The sequence below is a fragment of the Lissotriton helveticus genome, chromosome 8, assembly GCF_964261635.1.
Source record: "Lissotriton helveticus chromosome 8, aLisHel1.1, whole genome shotgun sequence".
Lineage (NCBI taxonomy): Eukaryota > Metazoa > Chordata > Amphibia > Caudata > Salamandridae > Lissotriton > Lissotriton helveticus.
Genome location: NC_136069.1, coordinates 448,855,221 through 448,876,491, shown reverse-complemented (window position 1 = coordinate 448,876,491; position 21,271 = coordinate 448,855,221). Strand labels below are relative to the sequence as shown.

The window sequence follows — 21,271 nt, the reverse complement described above, 5'->3', positions numbered from 1 at the left end:
AATGACTTGAACCATAGAGTCGGGGAGAAACCATGTGGCTTTACCCTTCGTTACCCATCCCTGATCTGTCTGGACCCCTCCTTGTTCGGACCATTTCTTGATTTCATCGGGAGTAGCATGTAACTGGATATCTATGACATCTTGAGTGGGGTCCTTAACTGTCATACAAGTAGTCGGATCTGGAGTATGTGTCTGTGTCGGATTAACTGGAATGTCTGGAGTCTGTGCTGTAAGCTTGGCTGTGCGATCTGCTAGATCGTTACCTTGAGAAATAGTGTCAGTAACTTTCGTATGTGCTTTGCACTTCATGATAGCAATAGATGCCGGTAAGTGTATGGCATCTAACAGAGCTTGAATAAGGAGACCATGCTGAATCTTGGTTCCATGAGAAGTCATGAAACCTCTCTCCTGCCAGAGCACTCCAAAGTCGTGTACGACTCCAAATGCGTAACGTGAATCTGTGTAAACATTGACTTTCAGGTTCTTGGCGTGTATACAGGCTTGTGTCAGAGCAACTAGCTCTGCTGCTTGAGCGGACAGAGTGTCAATACGGTGTGTTTCTATAACTTCAGTGTCAGTAGTCACTGCATACGCGGCTACTAGTTCTCCTGCACTTGTTCTCATACATGAACCATCCACATAAAGTGTCAGGTCGGGATCTGGTAATGGAATATCTGTCAGATCTTGTCTTGGCTTAGTCATAGTGTTAACTACTTCCACACAGTCGTGTGTGGCAGGATTCGAATTAACTGACGGTAACAGTGTAGCAGGATTTAGAACGTTGCAGCGTCTGATTTCTATGTGTGGCTGGAACAGTGTCAATTCATAACCTGTCAAACGTGCAATTGTCAAGTGCTGAGTCTGTGTTCGGTTTAAAAGAACTTCCACAGAGTGTGGAACTTGTACTGTCAAGGAATGTCCTAATACTATGGAATCACTTTGTCTGATAGCTAGTGCTGTTGCTGCAACTGACTTGAGGCACGCAGGCAGAGCCTGGGCTACAGGATCTAGTGTGCTCGAAAAATAAGCACAAGGCTTGTATTGTCCTGCTTGATCTTGTGTAAGAACAGATAATGCTGTACCTTCACGTTCTGTGACAAAAAGTGTAAAAGGCTTACTGTAGTTCGGTGTAGCTAGAACAGGAGCTTGGCATAAAGCTTTCTTTAACTCATTGAAACTAAGTGTATGTTCAGATGTCCAAGGGAGGACAGTCGATACGGCTGCCTCCTGTGTCGTTAACTGTATCAGTGGCTTAGCTAGAAATGCATACTGAGGAATCCATTGTCTGCAATAAGAAGTAAGGCCGATAAAAGCACGTACCTCCTTCTGGGTCTTGGGCTGAGGAAGACTCGCTATTAACTGGATACGGTCTGGTGTCAACTGCCTACCCCACTTGGACAGTAAGTGGCCTAAATAGATCACTTGCTGGACACAGAATTGAAGCTTCGAAGGGGACACCTTGTGCCCCATCTCTGCTAAAAAATACAAGACTGTAAGTGATGCTCGCTCACAAGTACGTTCAGAACGGGCTGTGATCAGTAGATCATCGACATACTGGAGCAGGGCAGTGTCAGTTGGCATGTGAATGTTGTCTAGTTGTCTCTTAAGTGCTTGACTGTAAATACTAGGACTTTCTGTGAATCCTTGAGGAGCTCGTGTGAACATATAGCTCCTTCCATTTAAACAAAATCCGAAAAGAAACTGGCTGTCTGGATGAATGGGGACACTGAAAAACGCGTTCTTGAGGTCTATGACTGTAAAAAAATGAAGCTTCGGAATCAATGGCTGTCAATAGGGAAGAAATATCTGGGACAACTGGGTACTGAGGAATAATACATTTATTGAGTTCTCGAAGGTCAATCACTAATCGATATACTGGGGGTGCATTTGGATCAGTACGTTTCATGACTGGAATGATCGGAGAATTACATACATTGGAGTCAGTTTCTACAACTACTCCTTGAGCCATAAGCTCGTCAATAATTTTGGATAAGGCTGCTACAGCCTCAGGTGGCAATCTGTACTGTCTGATTCGTGGTAACACTACACCTGGTTTGAGAGTCACACGATGGGGTGTGATTTGCATATAACCAACATCAGTTGGACCTTGCGCCCATAAATGCTGCGGAACATTGGACAATCTCGGATCAAAATCTCGTAATACATAGTGACCCTTGAAGTCACGTAGAAACAGGCGTATTCCTTCTGGGGAGCAGCAAATAACTGCACCTAATTCTTTCAGTGTTTTAATACCTAACAGATTTTCTGGACATGACTTCGTAAGTAACAGATCGGTAGTGCGGGACAATGGACCTACTTCTAGAGTAACTGGCTTAGATATCTCGTTTACAATAGGCTTTCCTGAAAATCCAAGGGAAACATTTCTAGAGCCTGAGAGCGGAGCCCCTGGAACTTCGGCGTGACTGATGGTCGTCCTACTTGCCCCTGTATCAATCAGAAACTTTCTGTCTTTCCCTAATACTTGACTATGAACATAGGGACCCTCTTGATCTACAGGAATCTCAATGAGAGGCAAGCCTACCTCCCTCTCTAGGCTGTTTCATGAATATGGCTGATACTCTGGATACTCTGTCTGAGCATACTGGTACATCTGCTGTGTAACATGCTGTGTTGCAGCAATAGGCTGCGGTGCTGAAACTGTCTGTTGTGCATTCTGTGGCTGAGAAGTCTGTGAAACTTGTTCTTGTCTAGGCGGACGTGGTCTTTCTTTAGTCTTACCAGTAGCTATATTGTGTTTCAGAACTGCACACTCGTTTATAAAATGACCTGGCTGTTTACAATAATTGCAGGTCCCTTTAACGGGAGCTGCAGGATGACTGGCTTGATTCGGACCCCTCTTCTGACTGTCTTGAGGAACAGATTGTGCAACTAGTACTTTCATTTTCGTGTCTTTCATACGTTTCCTTTCATGATCTTGCTCTTCTCTGATTCTATTCTGGTGATACTGAAGCATCTGTAACATTTGGGACGGGGTACTAGCTTGCCAGGTACTTTCGACTTTCAAAACTCGGTTCTTAACTTGTGGACTTGAATTCTCGACTAGTTTAGTAACAAAAAGATGAGGGTACGACTCACTACTTGTCTTGAGGCCACTGTTAATAATAAAGCATTTCTCAAATCTAGAATAAAAATCCCTAGTATCTTCGTCTTGTTTCTGTTTACAGGCTGAGATTGCATCCCAGTCTTCCTTTTTAGTTGCTAATAATCTTGGCAAAACTTGTATTAACAGTTCTGGTAATTCTTTACATTTCTCTCCAAGACCGGTACCTGGTACTCGTATCTTATCTTCAGTTTCTAGAACTGCCCAATCGATCTTTTTCTCTCCCACCTCCCATTCTTTTTCCTTGAGTTTTTCATATACCCCTGCGGGCAACAGGACCTTTAGCATTTTAATAATATCTGGATACGTATATTCTCCCATACGGAGCATGTCTTTTAATTCTCGGTGGAACCCTGCTGGATCTTTGTCATGACAGGGAATTAATTTCTTCATCTCTAAGAGTTCCATCTTTGTAATCGGAGTGTAAACAAATACTCGTTGCATTTCACCATCTGCTGTCCTGACTGGGTGTACTTCTCGTAACGGATTCTGTCTATCTATGTAAAAGGGTTTACTTTCTGGGGGTGAGACATGAACAAAATGCGGGTTCAAGAACATACTATATTTATGGCGCTGTTCTAGAATGACACTAATTAAATCGGTACCTAGACCTTTCCATCTATACTGGAGTAACTCATTCAGGACATCGTGTAACGGACCTGGATCAGAATGTTGACCCTCATACAGAGTAATGAGGTGCTGGATCATATACATACCCATCAGTCGTTGCTCGGCTGGGGGCAGTTTCAGAAACATTTGTGCCACTATTTCATCTGGAAAAGTGGTAGAATCAGTAATCCATCGGACTGCTGATCGGGCTAGTTCTTGTTCGTGCATAGTACTTAATTCACTGTAACCGATTCGTGATTTCAGAATGTGATCGGTAGCTTGAAATACTTGTTCTAGAGAACCTTGCTCTGGTGCTGGATGAGGAACAGTTTTCTTGTAGTCTAGACGTGAATGTCGGTCGGAAAGTCTAGTTCTACCTACATACGCTATTCTGGCGGGATTCTCGTCCTCTACCTCTTCTGTAGAAGAGTCATTCTCTTTCTCGCTTACTTGTGCTGCTTTACGTTGTTCGTGTAACTTTATTATTTCCTTACGAATTTTCTTGTACATACTCTCTATACAACTGATGGTTCTGTGCTTACCCTCGGCTATATTATCACTCCACCTTGTCAGGATTCTCATTTCGGCCGGATCTTTGGTCGGATAATCTTGTTCTCTTATTAAACAATTAATCAGAAACTTTAATAACATGAGCTGGATCTCAGCTTTCCTTTGAGACATGGCTTCGCCAATACTTTCTGGATCATCCCCTGTACGGATGAAACGATATATTCTGTCTAGATCTTCTTTCATATTCGGTAGGGTGTCCAAATACCCGGTCACCCGTCTTACACGGATGGAATATATAACCGCACTATCATCACCTGCAACTGGATCATAGCGGCATTCAGTAAGAGCTCGTCGGATATCTGCAACGGACTTATATTTGGGCGTACGCTGTAACGCACTTTCATGTAACTCGACTAACGTTACTCGTTGGTGTGGTGGCGGGGTACCAGGAGGACCTCCTCCTGCGGCCCCTAAACTAGAATCGTCGACTGATACTCTTCGTATTGGCGCGGCGGGAAATTGTAATGTGGGCTGGACCGGGGGTACCGTAACAGGTACTCCGGTGACTGGAGGAGCAGGATTTACATTATTTACAGGAGCTGGCGGAACAGGATTTGTATATTCTGGGACTGTGTCGTCCAAATAGGACGAAATAAAAATATCAGCTGCGGTCGGTTTGTGACGTAGCTTGGTCGGAACTAATGGTGGCGGAAAATTACTGGATGCCTCCGGGGTCGCTTTTGGCAAGCCCTCGGCAAGAAGAGGATACATACCCTTAATGAGGGCATGCCTCTGTCTGTCTGACTGTTCGGTTTTAACTCGTTCACCTATCTCGATTAGTTCCCTTTCTTGGGCTCGTTCTAAGGATTCTCTACTTAGTTCTGACTTTCTGATTTCTTTTTCGGTTCTTTTATGAGATTCTTTGCGCCATAACTCGATGGCATCTTTCTGTGACTGTCTGGCTTTCTTTTTCCATAATGCTTCTTCTACTCGCATGATGCACTCGGCATCCCATGTACCTGATACGGGCCATCTATACTTTTCTTCTAACTCTTTGGTGTATTCCGCCCATAGATCTAGATATAATATGGCACTTATGCCATGCTTCTGATACATAAAGTGACCTGGACTGTCCCTAGACGGGACAGGAACTGCTGCTTCTAACAGACCTTTTCTGGTTTTTAACTGACGTAATTTAGAAAATAAGGGCATGACTGAACTGTAATCTAGACACAATACAATACACAATGAACACGATAATTACACCACTTTCGTACCACGACATTAAAATACATGAAGAACATTTAAAATAACAGTTCGAACAGAATACTACCTGGAATACTGAAAACAGAATACATGAATTTCCTCGAGAACAGAACTGACTAGAACAGAAACTAGATGCACTGCTAAAACAGTACGAAACTTACCGGTCTCATAAAGAGACACGTCAGGACCCGCATCCACCGAAGTGGACACTTCGTTTTGGGTCTGTGTACCACCAAAACCCACGGACCAGAGACAATTAGATTGACCCTGTCTAGATACTACCCCAGCAACGGTACTCACCGGGCAGCAAGAACGGAAGGCCTCGGACTGGACTGGACTGCTTCGACGCCGGACGGACGAACTTCGGACTTCAGTTACGGGTGGGCCTCCGGATACCTCGGACCTTGGACTCTCGGCTTGGGCTCTGGTCGGGACTCGCCGCGTTCCTCCACCGCCTCGTCTGGATGCTGGACCGCCACCTCCGTCTCCTCCGTGGGCCTGAGGGATACTTGAAGCAGAAATATCTGCACGTGCACGGTATGGTTCCGTCACGGCTGCAGAGGGTCAGGGGGCCGGCGTGGCTTCACCGGCGCGTGGGGAAAGGGCAAGTCCCTGTTCGGGCGCCATTATGTGGTATATAAATAAATAATACCGGATCTAGGTTTGACTGGACATAGCAATAACAGATAGCTCAATAAATAAGAGTCAAGATTCGAGGTAGTAGGAGTTTGCAGGTTTAATACAGCATAAAGGACAGGAACAGGACAACCTGCACGGGAACAGGATGGCAGGGCCCTGCAGGGGGGGACAGGGAATGAGCGCGCTAACTTTAATAACAATGTACAAGCATATATACTAAAACAGTTGCATTACAATACATATGATAGGCGGAGCAGTGGGTGTGGTCAATAGCAGTCGCGAAAGATAAGGGTGAAAGTGGGTGTAACAAGAGGCGTATACATGGACATGTGATGTAAACGTAACAGAATATGTCATAAATGGGGCGGAAACATGGAGGGGGCTACCTAAGGAGCCGGGACCTCTAACCTAATGGTGCGCGCAAACTGACAATGACGTGTTACTAGGAGAAGCTGGGGGCTATGAACTCTGTGCTAGGAGCAGAGACTGAAGTCTGGAGAGTCAGGGCGACATGTACCTAAACCCTATCTAGTATCTAATGTTTAGAGGACATGTTGATATAAACTAAGAGTCAGGAGGGGAGAGGCTAACAGACTCTAAGACTGGAGCATGCATTATTCTACATGTAGTGCGTGATGAAGAATATTAAATGACCATTAATACAGTATTTCTCTTACATGGAGACGTAAAGGCTAGACAATGACGGAAACTATTGATGCGATTCAGTAGCTTAGGAATGCAGAGAAGGAGGGCTGGACTGATAACTAGAATCATAACATACTCTTGGCAGACTCATAGGCAGAGCCAGGCCGAGCCGGGCACTGCGAGGCAGGAAGTAAGTGAAGGGTCGAGGATACAGGTGGGGGCTGTATCGCTCCTCAACGAGGGTTCAGGAGACAGGAGCTGAATCTGGTGTCCGGGCCCTTTTGAGGCCTAGAAACGGGGACTTTACAATGAAATAACGTGCACACTGAGAAACGTGGCAACGTATCTTTACATAGGCCTAATATTCGTAGTTTTCACGAGAACTGGAAACTGGCATACTAGGGATGGACACAACTGTAATTGCGTCTTTAATCAAACATGGGGGATACATATGCATATTAATCATGCACACATAGCATAAGATGGGGAACACGTAGGGACACAGAACATGGCAAAATGTACTTTTCCACAGAATGATGATGGATTTAACCCAGATCTGTGACTGGGTGTGAGTGTCTGAAAAGTTTCAGCGCACCGTCCATCATCTCCTTGTGCATACTTCACCAAAGTCATTACATTAATATCTGGCGCTAAAAGGAGTGAAGTGGAGTATCATTGATTGCCTTGACTGACATTTTGGCAGACAGGTGGGTTTGTGACTGTTCCATGTGCATCAATTGTGACAAGTTGACTAAACTGTTTGTGTTGAGTTTACTGCATTTACTGCAGCAGCCGGTGTGTGGATAGAGTGAAGGGGTGGGAGGGAGATGGTCAGATAAAACATGTAAAAAAAAAAAAATACCACTTACCTGCATCGCCACATCATGCCCCTCTCTTTTGTAGGCACAGGCTCCAAGAGTGCACTGTGGCCAATCCTGACGCAGCTTTCATGTTGCTAAAAGCAGCACCAGGATTGGCCTCAGTGCCAAAGATGTGTGCTCCTAGTTAGACTGGAAGCCTGTGCCTGCTCTCTCAAACCCAGCAATGCAACTGGGGTTGGAGAGAGCTTCAGTGTGCATGACGGTTTGGCTGGCCTGAGATGGCCGGCCAGACAGTTATTCACACTGAATAGTAGTGCAAAACACTCCACCAGCCCTTCATCCCCCAGGCCCCTACCCCAAGCCTGGACTCCACAGCAAAAATAAAATGATAATAAACTACTGTTTATTATTGTTTTATTTTTATTTATTTTTGGCAGCTGGCAGGTTTGGGCGGTGCTCTTCCGCCATAGTCGAGGAGGCGCTGCTGTGCATTTGTAAGTTCTAAAGAGACCCTGGAGGAAGTAAGGGATGTGGATTATATTGCAGAAGGAAATTTGGAGGACATTGAGGGTGGATTATGGTGCACACAAACGTTTACAGTGGTATTAACTGGCTTTTATTTGAATAGAACAGAGGTCAGGATGGATGAGATGCTGACATCTAATGAAGTTACAATGTTTGTCAAGATTGTTGGTTGTAATGAAGGGTTGCCTGAATGTTTGTTCCTGAACAATTATCTACAGTTTGTTAGTGCAAAGATGAAGGAGTATCTAGATAGTAATCAATTTAATGGGATCCTCAGTCCTCTCGGTATATGTTGTACACAGTGGTATCTAATGAGTGTACTAGCGTGTAATCATTTAATTATTTCTTTTTTGGGGAGATATACGAGTTGTTTAATGTTGCTATGAATGGTACCTGTATTAGAAGGAGTTGTTTCCACTTCATTGATTAGTGCATATATCCTATGAGCTTCATTATCCGAGAATGCAAATGTCTTGCTCTGTGGTCTGTCAAATTTGAAATGTCGTTGTAAAACATATTTGTGCTTGGGTGCCGTGTTCCTTGATCAGAAGGGAAAATATTATCTTAGGGTGGTTCACACACTCCAGTTTATTCAATTTTTATATTGTGTAATGAGTTTATTTAGTTTGTATTTAATTTGAAGCATGCAGCAGGGTATCGCTTTCTGATCAGCAGGCGTATCCAATTAATAAACAGTATGGTGTTCCCCTCATGGGTAAACATCCCCTGGATGCACTGCAAAGTTTTCTCAAGGGAAGTTAATCCATTTAATATCAATTCAAAAAAATCAATCGGACTTCTGTTGACTTTAGTTATCAGTTTATTGTTTCTTTAATTTCTTCTTTTGTTTGACTGATCCATAATGAAATTATAGCATTCCGTATTCAAATTTATCAGTGACTCCGTTCAGTAGCATCCTATTAGCTTGAATCAAGAACATTTCATTAAGAATTTGTCTTTGAAACAACAGTGACTGGATATATAGTACAGCAGAGGTGGCATTACTCCTGACAAGGGAACAAAAACAGAGCTACGCATAGCCCTTTTTAGGTCTTGCATAGAGCAGCGCATGTGCTGCCTCTACGCAGCATAAAGTAATCAGTATTACTTCTGAAACTCCACCCATTGCATTTGTCTTTGCTTTGTTGCTTGCCATTGGTGGAATCTGGCATTGCTATTCTTATCTTGTTCATTGTTGGCTTGTGGTCCGTTTCTGGAGGAAACAGCATCGACCAACTACAGTTAACTTACGCTGCTGGCTGTTATCTTTTTATTTAGGGACTACTTTTTTCTTTGCTGCTGGCAGTTCCACATCTGGCAGCTTCCTGTACTTACCCGACCCTGTTTATTTATTTACGTTTAATTTATTCACAATTAAATCACGTTGTGGCCCGAACCCTGTTTTCCTGCTCCAAAGTCAGCAGCGTTATTTGTTGAGCCACCTCCTCCCACAGTTTGTTGTACTTGGTTTCAGATGCTACATATGTCCATCTCAACCGTGTTTTTTAAAATTTTTATTGTATCTGTCTCCCCCTCCATGTGTATTATTTTTTTTATTTGTCTCTCTCCACTCCGAGATCGCTGTTTATTTTTTAATAATTAAGTAATGCAGCCCACCCGGAGGCTCGAACCTGTTCTCCAGCTCCAAAGTCAGCAGCGTGCGCAGCCTGCCATCTGTTTTGGATCACGTTACAAATCCTTTCACTTTCGGGGCTTCACTGCCCCGGGATCTCCTGCGCTCAAGTCAGCAGCACCAGAGCCTCTCCACTAATTCTTGTTCACTTTTGTTCTCATCTGGTTGTAGTTGACACAGTGCGCTTAATCTTTTAACATGGCGGGCGGCAATTCTTTTTAATTCACCCCCTCACTTAGTGCTCCGGGATTAAGGACCAGAGAAAGTTCTGTGTGTTACTGCAATCAGACACACGCCCACAAAAAAGTATTACAGCTAGCACGTGGACTGTTTTAACTTACAAATGTTTGGGGAATATTATCAAGTACAGCGTTAAAACTATCGCCGGTTTAGCGGCAGAAAACTGTCGCTAAAGTGGTGATAATGGGCTTGATAATATGCCCTGGAGAATTCCAATAGAAGCCCGTGTTCACACCAGAATATGGACATCTATTGGAATTCTCAAGGGCATATGATCAAGCCCATTATGGCTGTTTTAGTGGCGGTTTTCTGCTGCTAAACCGGCGATAATTTTAAACGCTGTTCTTGATAATATGCCCCCTAGTTTGTTGTGTTTGGCAGTCCGTGGGTCACACAGGGCTTACAAGTGGAGTTGGCGTCCAACCCTCTTAATGCGTGCGAGGCACCCTAGATGTACAAGCTGTTTGCGACGATCAAGACTGTGCCGAGAAGTATGCCCCTTCTTTACTCTAGTCTTTAAAATTTGTGTGATACTGTTAGGCGCATGCACAAATTTGTGCTCTTTGCTTTAAATCCTGTAACCACAAAACAAGCCGACACTCTTGTTTTATTTAAAAGCATATGCGCACTTGGGGTGAAATACTTTGCACATTGTGTGTGTCTGCATGCACAGATTTCCTGTATAGGCTGGTTCTGGTTTGGTGAGTGCATGACGTTGTTGATGTTGTCTTCTACCGCTGTCCCTCTCCGTAACAAATGCTTGCTTTTACAATGAACCCTCTCCTTTTAATTTTAAAGGAGAAATGTTTAAAATGATGATCTTTTAAACTTTTAAATGACCAGAATGAATGTATATGCATATGCAAATTTGGATTTGCTAAACATACTATATTAACTGCAGTATTAATAGTTGTACATATGGTACCTAGGTGGTTCCTGAACGCAATCGTGTTACAGCTTCAAGAAAAGGAATACCTGTACCTTAATATGTAGTTAAGCTCGCTACAATTAATGTTGCAATGCCTTTAACTTATATGTTTTGTGTAGCTTCTTATTTTGTTTTGAGACCGTGCATCCTGAGGCACAAATGAATGCTAGAGCTACGTTTAAGTCTATTTGAACACTTAAACACTCATCAAAAGTTAGATGGAATATGGAATGAGATTTACCACACGTGGAAAATACCATTATCACATATCTCAATTCCAATCCCTTTTTTTTGCCCAGGGACAGGAATTTAACTTTACTCTTTTAAGGAGGGCGTAAGTGTAAGACTTGATAGCACTCAACTGTATTGGGCGTCTGGAAATGTATCTCTGTTGAGCTTGGCATGGGATGTTATATCACAGTTACCTTAACCGCCATACTGTGTCTTCCATGATTATGAGCAGTGCTTTACATAAGCCGGTACTCACCGGTACAGAGTACCGGCACTTCTGAATTTTCTGGCACTCAGTACTGGCACTTCTCATTAGCCAGGGAGAGTACCAGTACCCTAATAGATTGGCACTGCAGACTCCAGTTATTTATCTCCTCTAACACAAGGTAGATGCTGCTCTGCTTCCGAGGAGCTTGTAAGCGCGCCAAGCCTCTTGAAGAGTCCCTGCTGGAGATTCCAGTAGCGCCCATGTGAACGGCCTGAGTCTGCAGGTGTCTAAGAGGGCTTGCCTTGCGTCACGCTGTGATTAACAGTGCAGGGTCTAAACAGACCCTTTACTGTCGATCAAGTGCCCGACGACTATTCGGCTGAAAGTGCTTTAGCCTCACCCTCGCCTCTCTCCATCAAGTGTGTAAATGTGTTGGGACGGGCAGTCAGTCAGTAATCCAATTTTATTTAGGACATTGATTGCACTGGCCGTTCTAAAGTGAGTGACAGCCGAAAAAAATCATTTGCCTTCGCCAAAGCCGTTTTTTTTCCTCATCTTTTTGTTCAGGACAGGAGCTGCTTCTCTTTGTGGAAGGAAAGAGTAGGGATGGTGCTGAGTCACGACATGAAAGAAAGACTTAACCGTCGCTCCTGGGACCCCTTCCAGGCAATGGTGAATGAGGGCCGTACGGGGGCATGCCCTCCTTCCTCACAGCCACAAAGCGGCAAACATTACTTTACCAACTTGTTCAAGAAGAATCAGGAAGTGCCAAATTCTTGAGTAATGTTGGCAATGAACTTTGTGGTTCAGCGGGAGCCGAGCCTACTATTCACCCCACTTCTCCGGCCATGGGTTTTTAACAGTGCATCCCACATACACCACCAAAGGTTGGGTGCAGTCTTCCATCGCATAAATAGGCCTGAAATTTCGAAGGTAAATACTACATCACATGCTTGAACCTGCGATGAGGCGGGACCACATCCACGCAGGTTACATTCATCGATTCTAGACAAAACCTGAAAATCTTAGGATCTCCTCGCTAGGAGTATAATGCACAGTTTGAAAGTCAAGGCTATACACGAGCAGGCTACAATTCATCTTTTGTGGACAGAATCTGAGAATATTAGGCTTACCATCACATCACATGATATGACCAGAAGTGCAAACTGATGATGTCTTGAGGAACAGCTAGCCAAAACTACTTACATGCAGGTTAAACTAATAATTTCCAGACAAATCCTGCAAAAGTTAGATTCTCACCTGGTGAAAGAGTACACAATTGGCAAAGAAAACATGCACAGAGGTTGCATATGTCTTTTTCTAGAAAAAAAACTCCCCCCTTTCTTGCTCCTAAGTTCAAACTCAAGGAGTGAAGAAGAGCTACCCAAAACAACATACTTACAGTTACGCTAATGTTTTCTAGTCTAATCATTACAATTTTGGAGTAAAATCCTATCCCTAGCCCAGCTAACAAAAAGTTGAGGGTTGTATGCTGTGCGTGCAACAAATCTGTTCATGTAGCTTCAGAACATTGTTACTTAATAATAACCTGTGTGTGCCTGTTTTTCTGTGAGAGAAAAGGGAGAGAATCAGGACACTCAGTAGATTTTAGAGGGAATGTGTAGAGTTTGTGTGTGTGTACGCTTGAGAGTATATAGAATTGTGCCAAAGAAATAACAGTATGGCATTAAGAAGCAGCAAATATTTCAAAACGAGGAACTGTTCACATATCATCCTTTTTGGGTTTCATTTTGTGTAACGAGTTAACCTGTTTCCTTTACACAAACACATTTCTCATGTGTTTTTCATAGTGCTGCAACTGATATAGAAGTCATCATGTATCATCATATGTTGTCCTAAGCCCCACCCCTGGTCCCTCCCACTCGCCATGCCTCTAGCTCATATTAATGAGTACCTGCACTTATTTTTTTCCCAATTAAAGCACTGATTATGAGTATATATCACCGAGCAATATAAATAACGCCCTTGCTGCGAAATCATTTGCTTAGATAAAATTTAGTTTAAAAACTCTCCATTCTGCCCCTAATATTGGTCTAAATCTTGAGAAAAACTTTATTTTCATTGTCTATTGTACGCAAGGCGATAAAGTTTTTATTGATTTTAAATCCAGTATATGTCAATGTCTATTTGTCTGATTTTACCGACCACATCAGAGTTTGTATCTACGCTCCTGTTGCTCTGTCACATCTTGGCTGGTATCAGAAGGCAGAGAACTGTATTGTTTTTAATTGTCTTCTTTTAGGCCTCTCTCAACCACAACTTTATTGTCTTTCAAGCCTCATGTAATATATATATAAAAATACATACTATTCCTCCATTGCTTCCTTTAGGCTGTACTCTGGTCTGCAGGATCAGTCCCCAACATCAAGATGTTACTGTGGTTGCTCCCAAGGACCTGGGCGGATGTGGTCATAACTCCCTTGTTGTTCCCATCTAACTTTTTGTAGACCCAGGTTAGCAGGAGTAAGTCCTGGATATAATGCATGCATCACCAACAGCAAGATGTGATAGTGCTTGCTTTTAAGGACCTGGGCGGATGTGATCATAACTCTAGTGCGGTTTTCGTTTACCCTTTTCCTTCCAAGAGCTGGAAATATTGACTCACAAGTTAATGGGGGCCTGTGCCGTTCTGCTCTAATCTTTTCCTCACAAACTCACAACCACCCCCTGATTCCATTTCCGTCTCATATTCCTTCTCCCCTGCCCCATTCTTCTCTACCCATTCCTTTCTCCCTGTCACTCATGCACACTTCGCTCTAAACCCTCATTCACTCTCTCTGTCTCTCACACACATATCCTGCTCCAATATCACGCTTTCTCCTGTCATTTGTGCCATTTTCCAGCTCCTCTCCCTCGTAACCTATTGCTTATTTTCTTGTTTCTACAGTCCCACAAGAGCATACGAATGGCAACAGTGCTATGCACATGTGATCATTAGACTGCAAACAGAAAAACAAAAGTAAAAAACATTGTCATTTACAACGCCATTAGCTATAACTTTCACAAATGCGAGACCGATTGCATTTCAAATGCTTGTTACTATTCACCGTATGTCCACTTGGGGGATCCTACTGTGGACTGTATACGGTTGCAGATAAAAAGGGTACATACTGAGCCCAAATATTCAGGGGTCAGGGGAGATGTTTTTTCCCTCACTTTCTGAAAGCCAAATGGAGTGGTGTGTTGCTAAAATGTTAGTTTCTTGACGTTTACCAATATAGGGCCTTACTTATAGTGGGACAGATGGGGTACTGCGTCACAAACTCCCGTCCTCCATATTACCAGTGCATTATATAGGCTATGACACTTTTAATACGCCTGACAGGATATTTTGAAGTACTATCCTATCTGTCTGCTAAATTCTAAGGGGCCGATTCACAGAACTAACTTAAGACAAAATCCTAAACTTACTACTTTTGGTATTGACAGAAGGCATTTAGTAGTAGTAAAGTTAGGATTTTGTCTTAAGTTTGACTTAAGACAAACTTAAGGCAGACTTAAGGCAGACTCAAGACAGACTTAAGACAGACTTAAGACAAAATCCTAACTTTACTACTACTAAATGCCTTCTGTGAATACCAAAAGTAGTAAGTTTAGGATTTTGTCTTAAATTAGTTCTGTGAATCGGCCCTAAGGCACATAATCTTACACAGCACAGACGAGCATTGAAAAGCGATGTTTTTTTTTTAAACAATTCGAGGTATTTCGTAACTATGTATATAAACAAAGTACATCCCTGTCGCCCGTGCCCACAATAGGCGAGGGGTACTGAAAACAAAATTTTGATGTGTGTGACTTTCAATAAAACTTGTGTAATGTATCTCATTCATACGATATGTTTGAGTAACACGAAAGTAACTTAAACATTTCCAAATAATAAATACAAACATGTATATATTCCTATAGTCATACATCATAAGGAAGGTACACACACAGTGGCCGCGAGCGCCATTAAAGTCATAGTTTTGCAGTTTACACTGAATTAAATTATTATTGTGTTGTTAGAGCCACACACATAATAGTCATAGCCTGAGGAGGTTCGTTTCTCGCGTGTCTAGTGAAATGTACACCATCACACCAAGTTCTGCATTCTCCAGCTTTGGTACTCAGGGGTTCTAAGAGATGTCTTCACTCATTCACCTTTCTGAATGTCATGTTTTTTCTTCCCAGTGGGCAGGTTCTGTCCGTCACCCCACGGAATGAAAGGCAAGCTGAGGTGATGAAGAATTTGACCGCCATGTTTGAGGTACAGTATGTTACAAAGCAGTGAGTGAAACCACCCAGCTGCCTGTGAGCGAGTTAATCAAAGCACGTGCGACACGACTCCATTGCCGTGAATTACCCAAATTTTGATTGACGTGCATGATTTTTTCGGTTTATCCTTTCCAAAAACCAGCAGCGAATTAATAGAACATTTGTATTCCAGAATCAATTATTTCCATTTTAACTCCACACATTGTTAATTGCTCTCCGTAAGCTTGTGGATGGTTTCATTTCTTGTCTGCTTTCATAATCGGCATGCAAGATTTATTATTTCCTTTTAGAATGCCAAATTTGTTGAGCACCAGGAGATTTTGTGATCGGCTGCACTCGTTGAGGCCTTGCTTTGGTTTTAGGACCCAAGAGCTGTATCCTCGGAGATGGGACAATATCTGGGCGTGCTGACCTCTAGGTGACCTCTAGGTGTTAGCCTCCACCAGCCATTTCTGCACGGAAATGTTTTTAACTTTTTAACCACTTGCTCTTGACTCTGTTTGTCTCATGATGTTGATTTGGTTTTTGGAAATGTACCAAACATTTATATATTGAACATGTTTCACAATTCTTTTTATTCACTGTGCTAAAATGCTAAAACTCTGCCAGCAACAGAAGCGCCTGGCATATATGAAGATCCATAGTAGCAAGTAAGCAATCTATGGGTTGATTTGGAAGATTTAGAGACCAGAACGTGGCAGTGAGACAACTTGAGAATCTTAAGATCCAAATTCGCACTTCATCTGCCCTCAACACCACACTTCCTGGTCTGCCTATCTCTAGATCACTGTCAAACAAATTTGCAGTTTTCACTGTGCTGCCCATGATTCAGGCCTCTCTTCCATCAGCAAAAATGTTATTCTCTGTAACCATCAAACCAGAGTTGCTCGATCTAGGCTGTTGTCTTTTGATACCAACAAGGCCTTGACTGCCTTGAATGGTTATTTCTGAAAATGATTACTCGTTGACCCATGCCCGCGATCTTATAAGTGGTTCATGGCAAATGATGCCACCCCAATGGTCAAGGTGTTGGTAAATGGAAATCTTTCAAATAAAATACAATTGGAAAGGAGATCAAAACAGGGGTGGCCACGGGTCCTGCTATTTTTCCCAACAGAGGTTGAGCCTCTTGCGGCAACTATCGAGCAAATAGGGACATTGGAGCATCTTTGTGAGGGCAGAGAGGCAAAGACAAGCTGTGCCAGTTTACCAACTAAATAATGCTCACCCTGCATTAACTACAAATGTCCATTCTAGCATTCCAAGTGGAATCGGACTGAAATAAAAACAGGCACGTCTGAGATGCTAGCTTTTAACATTGCACCAGGAGAAAGAGAGTTGAAAAGTTAATAAGCACTCTAGAGGGTTTGGCATGGGCTCTGTGTGTGTACATAACAGGGGCTAGGGAGAGTATCAATATTAAACATAGTCCTTCCCTGCCTACTGTGCAACTTTCAGACTATAACCATAGGGTTTCTGAGACCTGATCTTAGATACCTACAGCCGGTCTCTACTTTTAGCTAGGATGTAAAGATAGCAAGGGTAAATTGAAAAATTCATATGGCGCTTAGCGAATAGGGGGAGTTAGCCTGCCCAGACATAAAGGGGTACTATAGGACAACACAGATTGCATTACCTTCTCAACAGGAAATTGATAGGACTTCATTCAACGCTTTATCTGCCTGCAACCTTGGGGACTGTTATGGCGCCAGAAACAGCATAGGCCAAGATCCATAGACAATCATCTGAGTACCAAGGGATTTTGGAAAACATGGGGCTGGTTGTTCAGTAAGTGAGGTCTATCCCAGCTCTTGACAACTTTGCAAAGTGTAAACATGGGGGTTGCAGAATGGTAAAGGATATGTTTAGGAGGGTGAATTAAATCATTTCACAGCTGTGACTAAGATGTACAACTGTAAGAGGGTGCAATGCTTTATTACTTCCAACTTAGATGGGGGGTCGGACTGGCATGAAGCATAACAGGGAGTACTGGGTAGGTTGGTCTGAGAGGTCAGTTTTGTGGACCAGTTGTTTGGCTGTTTGTGGGTCTGTTTTATGGTCTGGTGAGCTGGTGTTTACTGTTGATTTTCATGATATTGAAACAAACATTGCCTGTAGCAAACCCAAATTCATGCAATCTTCCATATCTTGCAAAACACATATACAGAGTGTCTTTACAGGTTCAAAACTGCCCCAATTTGCAAATATTTGCTACATTTGTTAGCTATCTAATTCACTAACAGGAGCTGCTGTTATTTTGATGTTTGTGCCTATTTCCTGTCCCAGTCCTATCATGCTTAGATGTTAATCCGTACAACTAAATACAACTGCAGAAACAATAATTTTGGAGCAATTAGACTATTTACTGCTTTCGTGAAATGTATTTTACAGGTTATTAGGTCGAGAGAGCTTATGGAGTGAGGAGTCTCTGGAAAAGAGTGGCAGATATTACACAGCTGGATTTTTATTTTGAATGGTTTAAATCTAAAAAAAAATACTCTGTAAAAGGTTCTACACCCATGCAGAATAAAGAATGTAGCAGTAAGCAATATGGATAGATGCTGCAAAGAACATGGGGGCAGACATGATCTCCTGCACAAGCGATGGGCCTGTTATTGGGTGAGGTGAGGCCAAAAGTGGGTGCTATGGAATGGAATGACATTCCAATTTATCCTTTTGCCCTTTGTAATTGGGAGACATAACGATGGGGAAGATACAGGGGCGTAACACAGGCCCCCACAGCCCACACGGTGCGGGGGGGCCCTAGCTCCAAGGGGCCCCCTTGGCACTGAACTCTGGCCGGGAGAGCTCCTGATTGAGCCTGGAGGGGGCCCCCCTCAGTACCGTGCAGGGAGGCCCCCTCACTCCAGTGGGAAGATACAATAAACCTAGATCATAGATAGTAGTGCAACCAACTCCTAACAGCAGTGAGATTAATTATAGACTGTCTTTAGGGAAAAGCATAATTGAAATTTAGAATATGCGACCTTAGAACACATAATGTATTTGTCAGAAAATGTGTTATTAGCTGGGTTATTCCCGAGTAATAAGTCCTAAATCCTGCTAGGTCCAACACACAAGTTTAATAAATAAACCTGGGCTCAACCCCTGGTAACTATGACACAGAGCAGCTAGACTTAACTTAAGGAAAAGTGTTTAAAGTATTTAACGGTAACAAAACAATTAAAAAGTGAAAACACAACCTAGTAAAATTCCACAACCAATTTTTAAAAATTAAATATAAAATCAATAAAAAAAAAAATATGACAGAGGGGGACAAGAGAAATGACTTTTTAAAAGTTTTATGACAAAAATAGTCAAGAATAAGTAAAACTCTAATCGGTAATCACTGTTGGCAGTTGACCGGGACCTAAGTGGAATTTCAGGCCGACCGTGATGAGCCGAAATCAGATAACCCAAGCAGGTCACTCCGGTCAATGAGTTTACCTTGTGACTTAGTCCAGAAAAGGAGTCAAAATCCTCCAACAGAGAAATGCTGCAGGCTGTAGCCAGCAAAGTCCTGTCAACGTTGGATAGCCATTTGAAGGGGTCCAGCTGAAGCCATTGGTTTTGGAGTTGAAGAAGCTTTTGCGCATTAATTAAATGTGTGCATTATTAATAATGTGCAGAATATTAATCTACATTCAGATTCATATGTATACACTGACATGATGTTATTGTTTTGAAACAATTTTACCATGGCCTATTAAAGTGCATTTTCTTGGCTTATGCTAATTAGACCTCAGTTAGGCCTCAATGACACCTTGTTCAAAATGGTTGTCTCATGTTTGTACTCTGTTTATTATTTCTGCTGTACGTAGTCAAGCAAGTCATGTTTGTTTATTTCCAATTGACACTGTTCTTGAAGAAGACTCTCTTGCATGGGCTCCGTACTGTCTTTTTTCTCCAAGGTTCTTCCTCCTGCAAGGGCTGTTGCATTCATTCACAATCGTTCACTATTGTTGATGCAGCTAATTTGTTCTGACAACTCCAGATGATATTAGGTCAGAGAGGGCTGGTTTAATATTTATACAGTGGGTTAGTACTTATGTGGTAAGGCTGTATGATGATTCTAAAGTCTTATTTCTGAGTTGCTGAAAGTGTGTTTCTTGCCTTGACGATTCTGCCCTGTCCATGCTTGTCTATGGGAAAATTTCCTATGTAAACCCTCAAATTTGGGGATGGGTAAAATGGTTTGCTACTAGGGATACTGTTCGATTGCTTACTGATTTTGCTGCATATTTGGGACTTCAAGGTTTTCTCTTGTTTAGTCACTTTTCTTTGCTCATGGCCTTCATGCCAGTTTATTTCTATGTAAGTTGCCAGTTTCTGCATTTACGTATCCTATATGTTGTCTTTTACATTTTTGTAATACATTTTCATAAGTTCTTAATTCCAACTTATAACTCATTTAGAGAGTCAGTCTTTTCTTAATTGACTGAATGTTTACATGCTGATTTGTACCTTATCTTTGGACACTGTAGCTACAGAGGTCAGCTAGCTGACCCTTCATGTTCACTTCTCAGTCGTGGGTATAAGTAGGAGCAGATACTGCCGCTCAAGTCTCCACACAGGTTACAGACAGCAGATCCAGTCCTCTACTATTCTCCTACAGGAGCAGATTTGTTCTGAAGATTTTTGGGAGAGGTGGCCCTTTTGTAGCATTCTCTAGCCAGTGGGTGAGTTGTGACTCCTGGACGATCCACAACCAACGAAAAAAGCTCACAGGGGCAACCCTTCCCACTTTTGCAGCACATCCTGTTTGTCCTACTATCCCACAGTGCAATGTTGTGAGTAAAATCCACCATAACAGCACCCTTTTGTCCTTGGTTATTTCTAGTGTCCCAGCCTGTTCCCCCCCTCCACCCCCACTGGGCTGGTGCCAAGCTAGCTACATCTGCCCCAAGGAACAAAGGCCTCAATTCCTCATGACTCCTATTACTTAACAATGAATTGGCCTAACAATGGTCCCAAGTCAATTAAGTTCCTGAAACCTCATTGGCTGCTGTTCCTGAGGTGAGAAGAGTCACATAACTCTTAACCAGGTCTTCCGGTCAAAATACCTAAGCCATTGTTTCTTCTCTGGGAGCAGTTTTCACGCCTCATTATGCTAAAGTACTGCTAGGGTCTAGCTGCTTCCAGGCTAATGGTAATCAGCCCACTGGAGGTTCAGACACAGTCTAACCTTTTAAAAGTTAGTTTTCCTTAATATTTAACACAACTCAGCCTTCACTAGTGAACTGGCTATTAAATCAACATGGTGGTTAAATCGCTCTGGTAGGTTATCCCAAACCAGAGTTAGCAGAAATAGTATTTTATTCTGAACTTTAGGTTTTCTCATTGGAGCAGTTATAGCAAAAATAGTTTTTGTGGGCTAGTCATGGTAAGTACATGCCTTTGAAATATTAGGCACCCTATCTTGTGGACTACAAGGCCTACTTAGGGGTGACACATTTAAGATTTTTCCCTTTGGCAGTTTTTTTACTGTTTTGCTTATGTGTTGGACAAGCTTGCCTGTGTGTTTAAAATCTGCAGCAGGCAGGCTAAACAGGTAGGTTTGACACCCTGTTTGCTTTGCTATTCTAGTGAATGACACAACATGTGCTACAGTCCACCGTTG

General features: G+C 42.6%; 1 protein-coding gene across 1 annotated transcript in view; it reads left to right on the top strand.

The window, feature by feature from the left end:
• The window catches only part of CPB2 (carboxypeptidase B2), a 122,257-nt gene that overhangs the window by 48,366 nt on the left and 52,620 nt on the right, over positions 1-21,271 (top strand). Inside the window, exon 2 of the mRNA XM_078657318.1 lies at positions 15,568-15,643. Within this exon, the coding sequence (XP_078513444.1) occupies positions 15,568-15,643 (76 nt within the window). The remainder of the gene's footprint in view (positions 1-15,567; positions 15,644-21,271) is intronic.